The sequence below is a fragment of the Lissotriton helveticus genome, chromosome 5_1 (assembly GCF_964261635.1).
Source record: "Lissotriton helveticus chromosome 5_1, aLisHel1.1, whole genome shotgun sequence".
NCBI lineage: Eukaryota > Metazoa > Chordata > Amphibia > Caudata > Salamandridae > Lissotriton > Lissotriton helveticus.
The window spans coordinates 210,087,707-210,107,749 of record NC_136065.1 but is presented as its reverse complement, the minus strand read 5'-3'; the positions used below and the strand labels follow the sequence as shown (position 1 = coordinate 210,107,749).

Sequence of the window (20,043 nt, the reverse complement as noted above, 5' to 3'; positions counted from 1 at the left end):
GATGGGTTCTAGGAACTATCTAATTTGGTTATTGCCTGGAGCTTACCAACAATCCCCCAAACATTCCTCCACGTTCACACAAAATGTCACCAGAGCATCTACACCTCCTCAAACAAGAGGTTCACTCTCTTCTGTAAAAGGGAGCTATAGAGCCCGTACCATTATAATAGCAAGGATTGTGTGTGGACTCCCTATACTTTCTCATACCCAAAAAGAACGTCTCTCTCAGGCCTGTATTAGACGCCTGAGGGAGCTAACTCAATATATTCACTCAGATCAGTTCCATATGGTCACTCTTCAACAAGTGCTCCCACTCCTACAGCAAGCCGACTTTCTGTCTACTCTAGACTTAAAGGACGCACACGTCCATATTCCAATACATCCCGCTCATCTCAAAGAGCTCAGGTTTGTGGTAGCAGGACAACACTACCAGTTCAAAGTGCTTTAAACCCTGCTCCCAGAGTATTCGCCAAATGCCTGGCAGTTGTCGCTGCTCACCTGCGAAGACAGCATATCCATGTCTTCCCATACTTGTACGACTGGCTCATTAAAACTAGCTCTTTCCCAAAGTGTCTCTAACACACTCAAATAACACTACAATTACTGCACGATTTAGGGTTCACAGGAAATCTGTTGAAGTCCCATCTCCAACCCTCCTACACAAACATGTTCGGGAGCCACTCTCAATACACAACAAGCATTGGCATAGCCAATAGGGCTCGCTGTTCGGAGCTTTTACGTTTTTAGCCATTCTGCTGCTACAACATCTACTGTTACTTCATGTGCACTGGTGAAAGGCCATGCACACACACACACACAAGTGTAAACACTGTTGTGTGGCAATGGTACTTTTGTTCTTAGGGATGGGTTGCCTGGTAGGAGAACAGCAGTTACCACTTTAATGTCTGGCCCAGACAGTCTACACCTGCCAAAGAACAAGATAAAATTATTACTAGTTAATCCAAAATGTCATTGATTAATCGCCCAGAATAGAAGTCATTTGTTTCGGGTCATCTGCATTCCTTTACAGCACGTGTTTAGAGGTAATGTTACTGTAAATCTGCCTTTTGGTGTGACCCTGTTTTGTCACCTCGACACAAGGTACACAGGTACAACAGCTTGTGGTCACTAAATGTGTAGTTGCTAAGACAACATTTTACAGTTATTGTAATTATCACGAGACCAACTGTTAACAATTGTTAAATGGTTGCTGCGGCACAGACATGCTGGATTAAAGACGCTTTACTTCACACAATAAAGAAGCGTTTGTTTTACTGAGAGACGTGATGCACTAAAATCATCTGATGTTAATGCTGAAGGGGGGGGGTGTTGTATGAAGAGTTGATATCCTGACAGTACCTGCCATTGTTCAGTTTAGAGGGCCCTCCTGCTTCATTATAATATAAACAAAATTAAAAGGTGTTCACATTTGTAAACAGCTACAAGTGGGTACAGACCACTCACTCCCTCACAAAATAGTTACCGTCCAGACCAGAAAGACCGAAACCTACATACGGGCTGCCGTAAATATTTTAGTACCGAATACCATGATTTTAGCGCTTGGAACGAATTAAAGTACTAACTATTCAAGAGTACCTGTCTGCCACTGGGAAGAGCCAGTAGTCTCCCACTAATAGTATTGCACCGTTTCTAAGAACTGCAGGCACGTTTCCTACTAAAATGAAGTTACATTCAGGTACTCAGTACCTGTTCAAGTAAAGCTCTACATGTACCACATATGCCCTTTCAAATGGGGGTGTGTAAAGTTGGTCTTGCTCAAATTCCTAGTACACAGCCAAGTCACATCATGACAGGGTGCAACGAGGACAATTACGATAGAACGTTTAAAGCATGGACATTTTATTGACGATGAAGGATTGACTATAAAGAAATAGTCGCAGCACTAGTAGCGGTCCGGGCGGGGGTGCAGGCCCGTGACAGGGAAGTAGGAGAAGGACCTTCCAGGGGGAAGCCACTGAGGTCGGAGCGAGGGAGGGCGGGGCACCTGGGGTGTCGCGCGCTTGACAAAGGTACTGACTGCGTGGCTCTCGATGGATCTTGCCGAATAGGACAGGGGGCGTAGTGTGATTGAAACCTTAAGGGAAAGTTCTTACCAGCAGCAATCCGGTTTACACTGATCACCAGTGTATTCCAGCTGTCTCCTGTGTCAATTCACTAAGGCAAATAAGGACACGCCGTTCACCCAGTAAAAGGTAGGCGTGTTGGCATTCTCTTCCTCAGCTATCTCAACCCCTCCACGAAGAAAGGTGGGGCGTGCAGCAACTAAATGCTTCGTCAGGTTATGTGCATACTCTGTAACTTCTCAGCTAATGACGCTGGGATGTGTTTTCTCAGCCAATCAGAATCCACAAAATGCAAACCTTCTGTTGTTGCAACCAATTAATAATTGACAAGAGCTCAATCAGCCAATATGGTAAGAAGAGTTTCTCCATCCATTCTAAGGTAATCTCACTTTCCCCCGTTTAACAGAATTTTTTTCCACTTAGCTGTTTGGTTGTGATGGACAAGAAGGGCTCACACTTTCAGCCAGCTTGTTTGGAGCAAAAGTGCACACTGTGCTTCATGAGCCATGATGAGGGAGGAAAGCCGCTGCTCGCTCCCAACAGCTTTATGCCGTGGGAGGGAACTTTTAGAGAATAAGCGCTCTGCAAAATAATTAACAAGCCCGCGAGTGGTGCGTACGCTGCAAGGAATTTAAGGAATGCAGCTGGCACGCTGCTCGCTCCACTCGTAACCGTTTGCTCCCAAAACACATAGGCTATGGGAGGGGACGTTTAAAGATAAGGCAGGACATACCCGAGCCTTCGGCCATTTGCATGCTTTTTCTTGTGGAAGCGTTACGCAATGGCCAATCAAATGTGTGGCAGTAAAAAAAAAAAACTCGAGGAAAAGCTCTGGGAGTTGGAAGTCCAGTTGGAAGTCCTTACAATAAGCCTCACAGAGCAGCGCATGCACAGTGGCTCAGGCGAGACCTAAAAAGCTCTAGCCTTTCCCAATGCAGCCAGAATCTGCAATATTCAGGCTCTAATCTCACAGTTTCAGCCCAACCAGTCACTACCAGCTCGAGTATATATGCAGCTACTGGGCATGATGGCATTTTGCATCATGATAGTTCCCCATGCATGACTTCAAATGCATGCCCTTCAAGAATGCTTAGCACATCAGTGGAATCAGTCTCAGGGTCAATTGTCTTATCTAGTGTTGGCAGGCGGCTGCTCCCATCGCTCTCTACAGTGGTGGAATCCACAAAATGTATCCAAAGGGCGGCCCTTCATCGACCCAGTTCCACTGACTGTGCTAACAGCAAATGCATTTCTCACTGGTTGGGGAGCTCCTCTCCAAACTCACACAGTTCAAGGTTTGTTGAGTCGAAAACAACGGCAACTTCATATAAATCATCTAGAGGTACTAGCAGTATTTCTAGCGATCCAAGCTTTCCAGACTCGCCTTGCAGGCAAAACCATCCTGGTCCGCACCAACAACATGACAGCAATGGCTTACATACAGAAACAGGGCGGGACACACACACTGCAGCTGTCACACCTTGCACAAACTATTTGGAAGTGGGCCATACATCATTAAATGTATCAACTAGCAGAACACCTCTCAGGAGTAAACAATCAAATCGCAGACCTTCTCAGCAGGTAGAGACAAAAGATTCATGAATGGGAACTTCACCCTCCGGTTCTCCTCCCATTCTTTCAAATGTGGGGGTTTCACTGATATATCTGTTCACCCCCACACCAAAACGCAAAATGCCTAAACTTCGCCTCCAGGTATCCACATCCATTGTCCTAAGGCTATGCTCTATGGATGAACTGGTCAGGGATATTTGCTTACGCTGTTCCGCCTGTCCCACTTATTCCAGTAGTGGTTCAGAAGCTCAGACAAACATCCCTTACACTTATCCTAGTAGCTCTCACATGGGCACGTCAACCTTGGTTCACTACCCTGTTGGAGCTCTCGGTTGTTCCTTATCAAAAACTACATCTCACACCCAGGGTCCTCACACAGAGCCATGGAGAGATATGACACCCAGATCCCAAGGAAGTCAACCTAGCGATCTGGCACCTGAAATCAGAGTTTGGTTATCTGAACTGTCGACCAGACTGTATGAACAGCATTAAAGAGGACATTAGACCTACTACAAGGGCTTCCTACGTAGCTAAATGGAAGCGATTTATTATATACTGTACTAACAACCATATCAACCCCTTAGATGCTTCCATTCAATATATCATTTGTTACTTACTACACTTGCAGCAGTCAGAATTGGTTTACTCATCCATAACCTTACATCTCACGGCAATGGCTGCATACCTTCAAAATAGACTGCATCTGTCTCTTTTCAGAGTACCTGTTATCAAGGCCTTTATGGAAGGACTCAAAAGAGTTATTCCACCAACACTTCCACCTGCTCCGATGTGGAATCTGAACATTGTCCTTACAAGACTAATGGGTCCACCCTTCGAGCCACTGCATAAATGTGAACTGCAATTTCTCACTTGGAAAGTTGCTTTCCTCATTGCTCTTACATTACTGAGGTGAGTGGGTGAGTTTCAGGCACTAACCATAGAGGAACCATTTTTCCAACTACACAAAAAAAAAATCCTACCCAAAGTGGTATCTGCCTTTCACATCAATCAATCTGTTGAGTTGCCTGTGTTCTTCCATCAACCAGATTCAGTGGCAGAGCAGGCTCTACACACTTTCGATGTTAAACGAGCATTGTATTACATAGAAAGGACAAAACCATTATGTCAAACTAAACCGCTTTTTGTAGCTTTTGCTCCACCACACGAAGGCAATCCTGTTTCTAAATCCGGTATTGCAGGCTGCATTGTGAAGTGTATCCAAGCATGCTATGCAGAAGCAAAAATAACTTTACCGATACCCACTAGAGCACATTCCACTCGCAAACTAGGGGATACTATGGCTTTCTTAGGAAACATCCCCATAGCTGACATCTGAAAAGCTGCAACATGGTCTACACTGCACACATTCACCAAGCACTTTTTTTTCTCCAGAGCTTTATATAGCGCGAAATTGACCGGGGTCGGGTATCGGCATAGCACCAGTTGCATTACATGGACACATTCATTTTTGTTAGGCACGGGGCGATTAAGTGATTTGCCCAGAATCACAGGATGTTCAGTGTCATTGCCGAGACTCAAACTCAGTACCCCAGATTCGAGGTCAACCACCCTAGCCATTAGGCCAGCTATTGTGTAGCTGTATTAGCGAGACAACAAGGTAATGTAGGCCAGGCAGTTCTTAGAACACTTTCAGACAACGGCAGCAGCTACAGGTTAGCCACCGCTTTGGGATAATACTGCTGTAAAGTCTTTGCAAAGCATGTGATCTACAGCTCACATGCCTTGAACAGATAATGTTACTTACCCAGTAAGCTTCTGTTCTTGGCATGTACAGCTGTTGATTCACATGCGCCCACCCACCTCCCCTGGTACCTACACCTGTTGCAGTTGCTTACTCTTATACATACGCATGGACATCTTTATTCTACATTTACTAACTCCATTCTCACCCTCTGGGGGAAAACAATCTAACAATGGAGTCGATGCCCATTCGCACTATCACCGAAAGGAGGAGACAACCTAGAGACTCGAAAGACTTCTTCGGAGAAAAACAAAGTGCCAACATCCAGATCTAACACTAGATGGCAGGAGTACTCAAAGCAAGTGAACCTACAGCTATACATGCCAAGAACAGATGCTTACTGTGTAAGAAACATTATCCTTCTGGAATCAAGCCAAGCCTGGTGCAGGTAGAGAATTACAGTCAAAAGCAGGTTCAAATGCAGTAGTTGATTTACAAGTAAGTCAACATTTCGAAGTTACCTTTAATTTATTTTACAGATTGCTGTGCATGTTACTTATTGGATTACTTTTTAAGTTACTTTTTCTAGCCAGTGTGAAATGCCTAGATACCACACTGGGACATCTCCTAGACAAAAGCTAAGTAGTACAGTTTTTGTATATTTGCAGTTTTTCAACTTTTGATATAAACTTAACTCCACACTTGGAAGATTTTTCCAAGAAAAGCAGTCAGTGCAATCCTATGGAAGGAAATGAGTTTATCGGTTTACAGGTAAGTATACTTTGTTGTGGGAGTTGGTGTTCTGGGGTTGGCACCAGGGTTCTTCCTGGGTCAAGGATGCACTCTTCAAGCACCCTCAGCGGCACTAGGGCGGCTGGGTGCAGAGTTCTGAGGCCCAATGTTATGCAATGGGTGATAGGGGGCCTCTAGTTGGTGACTGCTCACGAACAGGCTACAAGGTTGTGGGAGCAAAGTTCCGGTTAGGCTCATGGCAAAGGGGGTTCCGGGTTAGTATGTAAGGTTGCACCCACAGCGGCACAGGGGAGGCCTGGCACAGGGGAGTCCTGGTGCAGTGTGCTTGTTTGGCATCGGGTGCCCTGTTACTTTCAATGGGCATTCTCCGGTTGCAACAGACACTGCAGGCCCGGGGACGAAGATCTTCTGAAGGGGGCCACCAGCTGGAGAGGTAAGTTGGGATGCCTAGGAATGCTAGGACCCCATCGGTTGGGCCACCCAAAGGCGTGGGACATGGGGTGAAGGTTTGTCTTTAGGCGTCTGGTTTTCTTATCAGTTCCGGTTGTGGTCGGGGGTTGGATCCTCCAGAAAAGGGCTGCAGGCATTGATTGGATATTCGAGGACGGTCAGAGATCACCAGATCTCAGGTCAGGGTCGCAAGGAAGACCTCTTCATGGTGTTGTGCCACTCTAACTGGGCGTCTGGTGCAGAGTGGTGCAGACTGACGGATTTGGCCGGAGCCAAAGTCTGTGGGTGAACAAATCCGGTCCTTTGGGAAGGCAGGGCAGGTCCTCCGGGTACTTGGGGGCTGCTGGCTGCAGGACACACCAGGATTTTGCTGGAGCAGGTTCGAGGTGGGGACCGCCCGGTAGGGCTGGGGCCAAGTCAGAGGGTGCCCTCCTCTTCTTAGTTCAGCGTGGCTTCTTCTGGTCGGTTCTTGTCTAAGGAGGTTAGGTTCAGTGTTGCCCCTAAATAACAATTTTAGGGGTGGTACAGGTCAGGACCAATGGGTCCCTTCCTTAGGGTGGGTACACCACAAATTATGCCACCCTCTAGTGAGAGGGGGGCAAATGCCTCTCTTGGGTTGGCTGGGTCCCCCCATCTGCAAGATTGCATGGACTGAGAGTTGTGCTTCACCTCGCCTCCCCCACCTTAGGGGTGGGGTTGGCAAAGGTGGGCACACCACCCTTTCTCACTTGGTTTTCCAGCCGATTCTCCTGCCTAAAGTAGGGGTCAGAACCAGTGGGGGACAGTTGCTGGAAGCAGTAAATGGCTGGGTAGCTCACAAAGGCGGCAAGCTTCCTCTCTGTGGACTCTGCCCATCCTGTGGTAGGAGGCTTGGCACCTTGTCCCAGGATGTGCATTGTTTCAGACCCCCGAGAGCAGCAGGCTCTCGACTCAGGGGTCCAGAAACCTGTCTGGTGATGGCAGATTGCAAGGAGCCAGTCAGCCAGGACACTAGAGTTAAGTACTTTTTCAGAGGGCATCCCTAAGATGCCCTCTGAGTGCTTTTTTCATTAAATCCCACACTGGCATCAGTGTGCTTTTAATGTGCTGAGAAGTTTGATGCCATACTTCCTAGTTTTCAGTGAAGCCATTATGGTGCTTTGGAGTTCGTAATGGCAAACTCCCAGCACCATATACACTTATTGGCAGCACTGCACTTACAATGTCTAAGAATTAGTTTAGACACTGTAGGGGTACAGGGCACTTGCACCTGTACCCTCACCACTAGTATAGTGCATCCAGCTGGAGGGGTGACTTACCTATGCCAGGACAGTGGGTTAAGGCATGGCACACAGGGATGTGTGCCATGTTGACTCTTCACTTTGTTCTGCGCGAAACACGCTGCCTGCAATGGCAGTATGTGTGTCTAAAGGTACAGGGCCTCTAAGGGTGGCACAATATGTGCTGCAGCCCATAGAGGCCTTTCCTGACCACAGTGCCCTTGGTACCTGTGGCACCATTTACCAGGGGCTGAACTGTGGCCAGAGAGTTCCAGTTGGGTTTTGTTTTTAATACAGTTTTCAGGAAAGAACATAGGCCCACTGGGTACCTGTTTGGCAGGAGCCCAGGGCATACTCAGGCAGCCATGCAAAAAGAGGGCACTTTCTCACATGCAACCATCAGCGTCAAAGTCGGCACAGGTCTTTCAGTTTGTGCCTTGCGGTGGCCGTATGGCAGACGCTCCTGGGTCCTCACTGGGTCTCCAGTAATTGGGGAGGCCGCCCCAACGAGTTACAGCTTGTTTTGATGCAGGATGACACAGGATTTAAAGCTCCGGAGTGGGAAGAAAAAGTGTCTAAACGGCCATCTTGCCATGTGACTGTGTATGTTTAGAATTATTGCATAGATGAGCATCTACCATCAATAAGAGGCAACAGGAATGGCATTTGGACCATCTATTTTCACTTTAATTCCAAGCTTTTTAAAGATGTTGCTTTAGCACCTCAGATATGTCTTCATTTACATCAAAACACATCACTGTAACTCTTACATGGCACAGAAAACTCCCTCAGGGTAGCTAAGTGTAGCCTTAACACCTTGAATGCGCGTGGAATTCCCCTGCGGTGCGGGCGAATTCCACGCATGCGCAATTCGGATAGCCCCAGGCCGTCCAACGCACACACCCACTGTGGCGTCGGACCATGGAAAAGGTTAATGCAAGTACCTATTTTCATATCTCGACCATTGGATGCCCGGGTTCAAACCCTGCTCCAAGTGCAGCGACTGATGTCGGTTACCGACCCCCATTGCCGGTGTCTTCAGTGTCTAGGCCTCGACCACGATGACCGAACCTGCTCCGACTGCCGCGCCCTGACGTCTAAGGCTAGGCGGGAGCGGTCCCGCAAGCGGCTTGAGCTCCGGCAGTCGGCCCCGCGCCGTTCAAGGTCCCGGTCCCACAGGAGGTCGAGGGACCGGTCACGGGGTCGGAGCCCTCGTAGCTCCGAGAGTCTGCATCGGTCTTCAGGATCCAGGTCCTCAGGTAAGAGGCATGAGAGGTCGGAAAGGCGTCATCGTTCTTCCGGCCCACCCTGACGCTCGCGCGACGCAGCCGGGAGTTTGGGTGACACCACCCACGCGGCTCTGACGGAGTCGCGGGCGTCGCAACCTGCCCCATACCTTCCGGTCCCTGGGCACGATGCGACGCCAGAGGAGATTGAGCGGTATGAGGTCTCTCCCTCCTCCGCCGGGCTTCGAGGCCCCTTCGGGCCCAGCGGCCCCAGCTGGAGGGCCTAGCGGGTCGGGTGCATCGGCTTCGACGCAGTCGTGTGCTACGGCCCCGGCGCCACCGGCGACTTTCGTCCCGGCACCGCAGGCCCTCACTGGATCCGGTCCTGCCCTTGATTTGGTTCTGGTGCCGGAGCGGCACCACTGGGCGCCGCTCTCGACGTCGTATGGATACTTTTACTTCCACAAACCGGCCCCATCCGTTGAACCTGAATTTCAGGTGATGGGTGACGAGGGAGACTGGGAGGGGTCTGTGGTCCCTCTGGCACAGGAGTGTCAGTCTCAACAGGACTGGACATATGAGCTTGGGGATGTCAGTGGACTGGACACTTCGCCAGACACTGGTTTTGTCTCCCCTCCAACCGTGACTACGGAGGAGGGGGCTGCCTACAGTGTAGTGTTGACGCGGGCAGCCAAGGCATTGGCCCTTGAGCTCCCCGTCACGGCCGTGAGGACTAACTTCCTCACTGAGGTCCTTAAACAGCAGGCAAGCTCGGCTGAGCCTCTGCTGCCGTTTAATGAGGCCTTGTGTGACGTTCTTTTGGGCACTTGGTCCAAGCCCGCTACAGGTCAGTCTGTAGATAGGAACGTGGCCAGACGCTACCGCCCGGCTCCGGGCGACCCTTGCTTCTTGTCCACCCACCCCTCCCCCGAGAGCCTGGTCATCCAGGCCTCTACTTTCCACCCGATCGGGAATCCAAGAGGTACGAGCAATTCGGTAAGAAGGTGTTCACGTCCCTGAGTTTGGGAATGCGGTCAGTCAATGCTCCCCCTGAACATCGGGTTCGGGATAATCAGGCTCTGATTCCGATCTTTCAGCCTTTATCCTGAGTCTCGGTCAGGTTGACGCTGCAACTTCTGGGGCTGATGGCCTCCTGCATCCTTCTGGTGCATCACGCCCGGTGGCGGATACGGGCTCTGCAGTGGGACCTGAAGTTTCAGTGGGCCCAGCATCAGGGCAACTTGTCCGACCATGTCTTGATCTCGGAGGGCACTGCAAGACAGTTGCAGTGGTGGCTCACGGACCGCGATTGGGTCAGCGGCAGATCCCTCTCCCTACCCCAACCGGAGCACGTAGTTGTGACGGACGCGTCCCTCCAGGGCTGGGGGGCCAAATGGGAGAGGCGGAGATCAGAGGCCTCTGGTCTCCTGCGGACTCCCAGCTCCACATCAACCTTCTGGAGCTGCGGGCGATCCGACTTGCACTGAAGGCATTCCTCCCCTCTGTGCGGGGGAGTGTAGTGCAGGTGTTCACGGACAACACCACCGCCATGTGGTACTGCAACAAACAGGGCTGGGTGGGGTCATGGACCCTCTGCCAGGAGGTTCTGCGCCTCTGGCAGTGGCTGGAACATCAGGGCGTGACCCTGGTGGTTCAAAACCTGACAGGTTCTCTGAACGCCAGGGCAGACTAACTCAGCTGTCGGTGCATGATGGATCATGAATGGCGTCTGAACTCGGACGTGGCGCAAGGCCTCTTTCAGCAGTGGGGAGAGCCTTGGTTAGATCTATTCGCCACAGAAGAGAATGCGCAATGTCATCAGTTCTGCGCGTTGGAATTTCCAAGGTGGCACTCGCTCGGAGACGCTTTTCGTCTCGAGTGGAGTTGTCTGTTGTACGCCTTTCCGCCTATACCACTTCTGCCCAGAGTGCTGAAGAAGATCAGGAGCGACCGGGCCTAGGTTATCCTTGTGGCTCCGGACTGGGCACGAAGATTTTGGTATCCAGAGCTACTCAGCATGTCTGTCGATCCCCCGATTCGTCTGCCTCTTCAGGAGGACCTTCTGTCGCAGCAGCAGGGGATGGTCCTCCACCCGAACCTGCCCAGTCTCCACCTCCAAGCTTGGAGATTGAGCGACGACAGTTGAGGCCATTTGACTTGCCTCCTGAAGTCTGTAATGTCATTCTGGCAGCCAGGCGTCCCTCCACAAAGTCTGTATACGTCTGCAGGTGGAACAGATTTGTGTCATGGTGCACAGCAAAGATTGTGGATCCACTCTCTGCCCCCCATTCTGAGGTTCTCCTCTTCCATCTTTCTCTGGCCCAGCAGGGCTCTGCTCTGGGCTCTATCAAGGGCTACCTTTCTGCCCTTTCCGACTTCTTAAGGCTACCTGATCAGCCATCTTTGTTCACGTCCCCTATTGTAAATAGGTTTTTGAAGGGCATCACACACATGTTCCCTCCTGTTCCTTTAGTGATGCCTCAGTGGGACTTGAACCTTATACTTACTTATCTGATGTGCGCTCCCTTTGAGCCACTTCATAACTGTCCTCTCCGCCTTCTTACTCTGAAGACTTCTTTCCTGGTTGCCATCACCTCTGCCAGGAGAGTGAGTGAACTCCAGTCTTTCTTCCAAACCTCCTTTCCTTTCTGTCCATCCAGACAAGGTTGTGTTGCGGACAAGGCCCTCTTTCCTGCCCAAGGTAGTCACAGCCTTCCACATCGGGCAGTCCATCACCTTGCCCACCTTCTTTCCGCCTCCGCATCCCTCAAAAGAGGAAGAGGGGCTCCACCGTCTGGACACAAAACGTGCGCTCTCTTACTATCTGGATCGCACACGCCAGTTCCGGGTGGATGACCAACTCTTTGTTGGTTACGTGGGCGCTAAGAATGGACGGGCGGTGCACAAGCGGACCATCTCTCGGTGGATCGTATTGTGCATCCAGGCGTGTTACTCCTTGGCTAAAAAGGAACCTCCTGTTGGGCTGAGGGCCCACTCCACTCGGGCCATGGCGTCTACTACTGCACTGGGCCGAGGATTCCCCTTGCAGGACATTTGTCAGGCAGCTACGTGGGCCTCGCTGCACAGGTTTGCGAGACACTACTGCCTGGACAATCAAGTCCGGAGGGATGGCTTCTTTGGCCGTTCCGTCCTCCAGGACTTTCTGGTGTGATTACTGGTTTGCAGAAGCACCACTGGGGTTGGTATTGCTGGGGTATCTATTCTAAGGTAAGGAATCTATCACTAACGTGTCTCTTTCAGATGCACAAGTTACTACTTGTGTAACGTTATTTCTGTAAGAGACATTAGTTCGTGATAGATTCCTTATCGACCCACCCATCCTCCCCGTTCTGCGAACCGATATCTAGGGTTAAGGTCATCCCCTTTTAGGGGCCTAGTTTCATGGCACTAGTGTTGGTTCTATCATGGCTCTGCGTATCTGGCACGGAAAAGCTGTGTATCAGAACTGACGTCAGCGCTCGAGGGCGGCATCTAAGTAATCCGGCGACGTCATTCCGGCGCTGACGATGCCTACCGACGCGCAGGGGTATTGCTACGCAAAAGTTTCCGGATCCAGTCTGACGCCTGGGGATATTCTAAGGTAAGGAATCTATCACTAACTAATATCTCTTACAGATATATCGTTACACAAGTAGTAACTTGTGCTTCAGTCAATCCCCCCAAGGAAACTATATTCATTGAGATCCTATCCGACCCTCTCAAACAGAATAAAAACATCGTCGAAGAATACACAGAATATATCACATCTGAGTAAATAAGTTCTGTCTTTTCAACTCTCAAAAAAGGGAAAATACTTGGCCTAATCTCTTTGCAACCCAAAATTGGCTCTCAAAAGTCATGGGAAGTAGACTTTCTTATCCCTTTTAAAATTAAGTCATACCAAAGAATTCTGAAAACAAAACCATAGTAAAGAAACTACTGCAAAAGAAGCTGTAGAAATCTACCTCCGAGAATCCATACCTGCCATTAAATTGATTGCTGATGTAAATTCAGCAGTGGAACATAATTAATTCCATCTTGGATATTGCTGACAAACTGTTCGTTCTGAAACTGAACAAATGCCACGAAGGTTTCAAATCTGAGTTTCTCACATGTGAAGTATGCCACAAAAGGAAAGATCTCAGAGGGCAAAGGCTAATGGAGAACCCAACTCACTACCGGAGTTAAAGAATGGCAGGCAGGAATACAGATATGAGGTGATTACTGCAAAAGTGAGATTACTTCCACAAAAGATTGAAAAGATCTCTTAACACTTTAAAGAACTGTTATGCATTAATTAAACAAAATTCATCTTAACATCTAAGTAGAAATGCATGGAATTTACGTATTTCTTCGGATAAAATTTAAGTAATATGTAGTGACTACCTCATTCCATTAGGAAAACCCCAAGCATAAACGTTTCTTTAACTTTCAGAGAAAGAACAGCTAATCAAAATTATCATTTTTGAAACCATTTTGTCCTTCGATTCGTAACTGCTAATTTTATCAAAACCAACTTCTGTTCTATTTCCAAAACTTGGTGCCACATAATAAACGCCTTCTTTCAGGAAGCTGTTTTCCTTGACTCTTTAAAGTCTGCTCAGATCAATTAATTTGTTTCACAAGTTACGATAGAGAAGGAAGAGGTGGCCATCCATTAATATGCTGGTCAGTCTGTGGATGCAAATATTGTCGTGTTCACTGACATTATCAAGCTCAATCTCTAATAAACATTCAAACATGGATAATGCTCCTCTTTTAAAGTCAGAAAAGAGAAATTGTTCTCATTACTGTAGAACACTGATTAAAACGTCATGTAAATTGGCCTATGGAACTTAAAATTGACAGCTTTTCTTCAAGTTTTTCACAAATAAAAACCCTTCTGCGGTGATCTCCCAAAATATTTTCTGGATACAAAAAGGATGACAACGTAACTCTGGTATTAAGAGTGCTCCTGTGGCTGCCTTTGGAGGCAAAATTAATTTCAAACTCAATTGCCTCCCATTCAAAGTCCTCGGACATCAGTACTTTGCATAGCTCCATCATATACGTATCCTAAATAATTTCAGTTGGCTTTGTTTTAAAAAAAAAAAGAGAGAGAAAAAAAGATGCTATGGTTGCTTCATCATTGTAAAACTCTCCTGTCTGAGCAGATGAGATGCCATGAAAATATGTTCTCTTTCTGAAAACAACATCCTTGAAACCCTTACTTGTCAGCACATAACTCAACTATTAACTCCTTCTCTTCCCCTACTAACCTAAAGATGAGGGACAAATCTACGTTCTTACCTCACTTAATTCTACTTCATCTTTTTCATCTCTCCCCATTTGTAGTCTTTTACTCTCCTTTTCATGTATTGTAGATTTATAGTTTTGAATCTCTTGCTTGGTCTATTTTAATGCACTTTAGCAACTCTGCCTCATTGCCTTAGTTAATTGTAAAGCGCACTGACGCCATCTAATGTAAATGCATGTCAAAATATCATAAATTAACTAAATGCTCATCTTTGTTGTTCTAAATTTTAAATCTGTAGCACGGCTGGATATGTGTGGGATTTGGTTCAGGGCCGTAAATTCCTTTTGTTCTAGTCTAACTGTAAATTGAAAGTGTTCAGAATCTTTGCCAGAATGACTACGGCTTGATTTTTTTACTTTCATTTACCTGTCGTCTGACACCAGTTCTCTTTCACCTCTGCTGTGCCAATCTTCATTGCCACTTCTTTTCCACCAAAGCTCATTCACCCATGACACATTGCTTTTGTAATACTTCAGATTTTTGAAAACTAAGATGACTATTCTAAACTGAGATGGCTATTCTTTCTAGGATGCGGAAGGATCAACATGCCTGCATCTGGCTGCCAAAAAGGGCCACTACGATATTGTGAAGTATCTTCTCTGCAACTCACAAGTGGATGTCAACTGCCAGGTAAAGCATGCTACCAGACTTGCATCCATATATTTCCTGATCCATTTTTGCTGAGACGAGATGGAAAAAAAACTCGCATTAGAACAGAAAACACTTTTCAAACAGGTTCCTGTGCTTCTGGTCGATTTATTTCCTGCACATTCCTCACCTTACGGATAGTTGCCACCTGTCAGACTATTCTGGGAAAGCTTTTATCCAGAAGTAGCTCTCCACATCTACTCCAACCCCAACAGCTCCCAACTCCGTGTCTTCACAGACTCTGGACACTGCCTTTACAAAAAAAAACATGGACCACGAAGTCCCTGTCGATCAGGTCCCATCCACATCCCAGGTCAGTGCTTTGAGTAATTGCCAGCACAGTCCCAAAAGTCTTCTAAAATGATCCGGGTGGCAGGTTAGAACTTGCCTTGAGGAACTGTCTATTCCTAGTTCCCAGAAACGAAGCTAGTTGGGGAGATACTCCGGGTTCAACCCATTACCAGTCTTGTGAAGGGATACGATTGCATGGAATAGGAGGATTCTAAGGCTAACAATCTGCTTTCTTCTCTCACCTTTTCTCCTTACTATGGCAAAAGGGCCATTTTTTCACACAAAGGCTGTGAGGATCATTTACTGCATTTTTTTCTTCCAAAGCTGGGACACGACAAAAAAGATGACGTTTGTAGCTTTTAGTGTACTTGCAATGTATTTATCTGCCATCTAGTGTGGATGTGGATGCTTGCAAGTTGTTTTACTTCATAAACGTTTTGAGTCACAAGATACTTTCAGTGCACAAGGACAAAGGTGCCGTCTCAGATTTTTTTTCTGCCTTTGCATTCAAATCTTCCAGTTCTGGGACCAACAACCTCTTCTCTGTAACCTCCAGTGGGTGCTAATCATTGAGATTTGGGCTCCCTTTTATAGAAGAACGTTACACTAGATCAAGGGCTGGCTAGGTTTTTACTTTAACTTCCATGCTGCTTTTACGTGAAAACTCCGGTCATCTTGAGAATGATTGTTGGGAGGTGTCGTTTTTAAGAAAATGCCCTTCCAATTCTGTCTTAAGTCTACTTTGAAATCTCCATATCCCCAACAGATTTGTATCTATCTTCTGCCTGTCTCTGGAGCAAAATGATTCAACCTGCTTGGTGTTTAGAGGTTCAGGTGCCAGAAGACCTTCCATTACAGATGTGAATGCCACTGAGCACAGCACATGATGTAGCACCAATACTCTTTGGAGACATCAGACCTGTTTTGACATGAGGACCTCATAGGCACCCAACAATAAGAGGCTCGGGCTTCATGTATCCATGTATGTCAGGAAGAGCAAATCCTGGAAGCTCTTTCGGCCAAAGCTTCAGAAGTGGAGGATGAGACATGCAAACATAGGTGCTGTTATTGTTGCGGTTTCTGATGCTTTTTTAGTTCTACTGGGAGTACAGAAATAATTTAATGGACTGACCCAAGAATGCAGATTGCTGCGTATTGCATGCTGTTCACATTGTGTCTGGTCGGAAGTGTCACAGCTGCATCCATATAGCGCTGGGGAGCTACTGCTGGGGAACAACACTGTGACTTTAAAACTCTGGTCAGATCCCGCAGTCATGCCCGATACAGATAGAGCCGGTTGGGTTGAAATACCTTGCTATCTACGTAACACTCGACCCGAAGCTGCTTTATGCCAGCAATCTGGGTCCTCCATTGAACCAGTTCAGAAAGGACGTGGAGCGCTGGAAGGCTCTTCCGCTATCCTTGCTGGGTAGGGCGGTGCTGTTTAAGATGATGGCACTTCCCCGATTTCTTTACCAACTTCAGAACATGGCGGACTCGGTGCCTTTATCCTATTTTAAAGAAGTAGAGGCCCTTCAGAGGAAGCTACTCTGGGACGGTAGACCCCGAATAGCTCACTCTCCCATGGTATGATGGTGGGTTTGGCCTGCCGGATCTAAGAAAGTACTACTGGGCTTCACAATTGGCAGTGGTGAACCATATTGTCTATGGGCCCCCTGGAGACTCGGGGTATGCCATGGATCGTGGGCAGGCGCCGTGCGGGGATATCACAAGGGCGCTCTGTGCCAGGCCCGGGCGGTTCCCGCTGAAGGGCCCAACCGCACACGCAGTCCACGCGTGGCATGCGGCTAATAGACATCTTGCTTGGGAAGGTAAACTGACCTTGGCCACCCCCCTGTGGAACTCGGAGAAACTTGGGAGTTTGTGGAAATCTAAGGGATTTGATAAATGGGATCTCATTGGAATCTCTCAGATTAAGGATGTTTGGGGAGGGGACAAAATGCATACCTTCGAATCCCATAGGCAACAGTATAGTCTACATATTAATGAGCTTTATTGATACCTCCAGATTAGGCACGCTCTCATACCTAGAGATGCCACACTTCCGGAGGCCTCTCCTCTCGAAGATAGAGTGTTAGATGTTTGTCCTTTATGCATTACTACACCATTCATCCGATCGCCATGAAACTTTGGGAAGTTGTTGAGTGCCCTCCCGCGAAGGTTTCTGGCATAACATTTTTTTAAATATTGGCCCCCCCCAGGGCCCTCATAATCTTTCGAATACTGATGTACGCAACAGACGGAAAAACAAAAAATTGTGTATCCACAAGCACTCGATAATAATAAATAGAATTAAAACTACACTTTGAAATGTTTTACATCTTAAAATGAATATGTTTCAATAACAATGACACAACGTAAATTAAATGTTATCATGACGAGTTTCCTTGAATTTCCTTTCTTCGGAGATCGCAGCAACGCGCGACGGGTAAGCTAGTTATATTTATAAAAAGCTTATTAATCATATAGAGAGCCCCCTGGGACTCGTCAGAACGCAGTGGAGTGCAGATGGAATAGAACTAGACGATGAAGACTGGACGGAAGTGCTTTCTTCCCCGAAGGTGGTGGCGATTCAGATGAAACTCAGACTGGTGCCATTAAAGATCTTGCATAGGACGTATATTTACAGTGCCGTAATAGGTGCGTATGGGGCGAGCGGAGAGTGGTGAGTGCCGAAGGAGGTGTGGAGAGCTAGGCACCTTCATGCATATTCTGTGGCACTGTGTGGAAGTACAGAAATATTGGACGAAGGTTCACGAGGAGATGAGAGAGGCCTTAGGGGAGGAGATACGACCAGAGGCCCGGAGATGCATACTGAATGTGTGGGAACCCACGGACCTGAATGTGTATTGTAAGCAATGGGTGACGTTGGCGTGTATGATAGCTAAACGGAATATTGCTCAGCTGTGGGGAGCCAGCCAGCCAACCTGGGTTTCTAAATGGGCTGAGGACTTGGATTGGTGCATGTTTAGAGAGAAGTCTGTAAATGTGGCTAGGGGCTGTCCGGAAAAATGGGGAAAGGTCTGGGGGGCATGGAATAGCAATCGTGGTGAGATTTGTACGCCACCGGCGTGACGAATACCAGCGGAAGCGCAGGAATCCCCGTGATCCTATATATCATATATTGTTTTCATTCATTCTGTATGTGCGATGTTTGGTTTGTCTAATGTGAAGCTATCACCTCACCTGATGTATTTCTTTTTCCTTTTTGTTAATTTGTCAATAAAAACATAATTTAAACTCTGGTCAGTATGAAGAAAAGGTTTTGTAGGCAAGCAAACTCCCAACAAAGAGCATAGAGTGATGACAGTCCTCAACATAGTCTGGTCTAAAGCACACTGAGCCTCTCCCTTTAGAGATGAAATTGACACCAAAATCGCCTCCTAAACTGTGCGCCAAGTCAACTCCGAGGACCCCTTCAACGCTGAGGTCCAAAGAGCCTAAGCTACCCATCCTTGAGACACTAACACTAGCAGAGGAACACGACTGCAGGCAAAGGTGGCTGTTCATATACTGAAATACTTTGAAGACCACTTGTAAGCCACTGCCTGGACAAAATTTGAACACTCAGCCTCCAATTCCAAGTCTTGGAAAATAACTTTAGAGGAGGAACTCACGTTTGACGTTCTTCAGATTCCTGTGCCATGCAAGCATCTGCACACTGACTTGAACAAAGTATGCCACTTGTGCTTGTTTCCGGAGCACAACAAACAGGGCCGCGAATCACGTAGATTGTTCCGATTGAAGAAAACACTCCGTGATCTTCGGGCTTGACGTCGCGAGATGCAGAGTCAAAGCGTCAAATACACACCAGACATCTTCGGTGAAGGATTGGGACCTTAGCAGTTTCCTGCTAATCGGGGCTACTTTCGGCGCGCCTTTACAGGGAGGGGAGAAATGCATGTCCTCCAACAATACTGCCGCCTCCTACAAAGGTAACAGTTAATCTTCCTCTGCAAGGGGCTTTTTTAGAGGAGGATACAAAGGCAACAACAAGAAAGGTCGAGGCAGAGGTTCCACACCACGTAATTCCTCCTCCCCCAACAAGCAGTGACTTGCCTACACTTCTCCCCCGATCATTTAACACCTGTCGGGGGACGTCTTCTACAATTCCTCCCCATTTTGCAATCAGTCACCACAGACAAATGGTTGTTGGCAATTATCCAACATGGTTATTGCCTGGAGCTTACCAAAAATCCTCCAAATATTTCACCAGGTTCTCACAAAATGTCACCAGAACATTTACATCTCCTTCAGCAAAAGGTCAAGTCTCTCCTGTCTAAAGGAGCCATAGAATCTGTGCCGTTACATCAAGGGACAGGCGTGTATTCCCTGTACTTTCTCATCCCAAAAAAGAACGGCTCCTTGAGACCTATTCTAGACCTCAGAGAACTAAACCTCTGCATACTTTCAGAGCATTTCCACATGGTAACACTTCAACAAGTGCTACCACTTCTACAGCAGGGCGGTTTTATATCTCTTCTATACTTAAAAGATGCATATTTCCACATTCCAATTCATCCCTCTCATCGCAAATACCTCAGATTCATGATAGCAGGTCATCATTAACAATTGAAAGTACTACTGTTTGGAGTCCCCACTGCTCCCGGGGTATTTATCAAATGCCTGGCAGTAGTTGCAGCACATCTGAAAAGACAACACATCCATGTCTTCTCATACCCGGGAGACTCGCTCATCAAAGCCAGAACTTACCAAATGTCTCTCCAGCACACTCAAACCA

At 47.5% G+C, this 20,043-nt stretch overlaps 1 protein-coding gene across 10 annotated transcripts in view; it reads left to right on the top strand.

Moving 5' to 3' along the window:
• EHMT1 (euchromatic histone lysine methyltransferase 1) overlaps positions 1-20,043 on the top strand; it is a 984,283-nt gene that overhangs the window by 670,588 nt on the left and 293,652 nt on the right. For all 10 annotated transcript variants that reach the window (XM_078642016.1, XM_078642018.1, XM_078642009.1 and 7 more), the window contains one exon: positions 14,871-14,972. In XM_078642016.1, the coding sequence (XP_078498142.1) occupies positions 14,871-14,972 (102 nt within the window). The remainder of the gene's footprint in view (positions 1-14,870; positions 14,973-20,043) is intronic.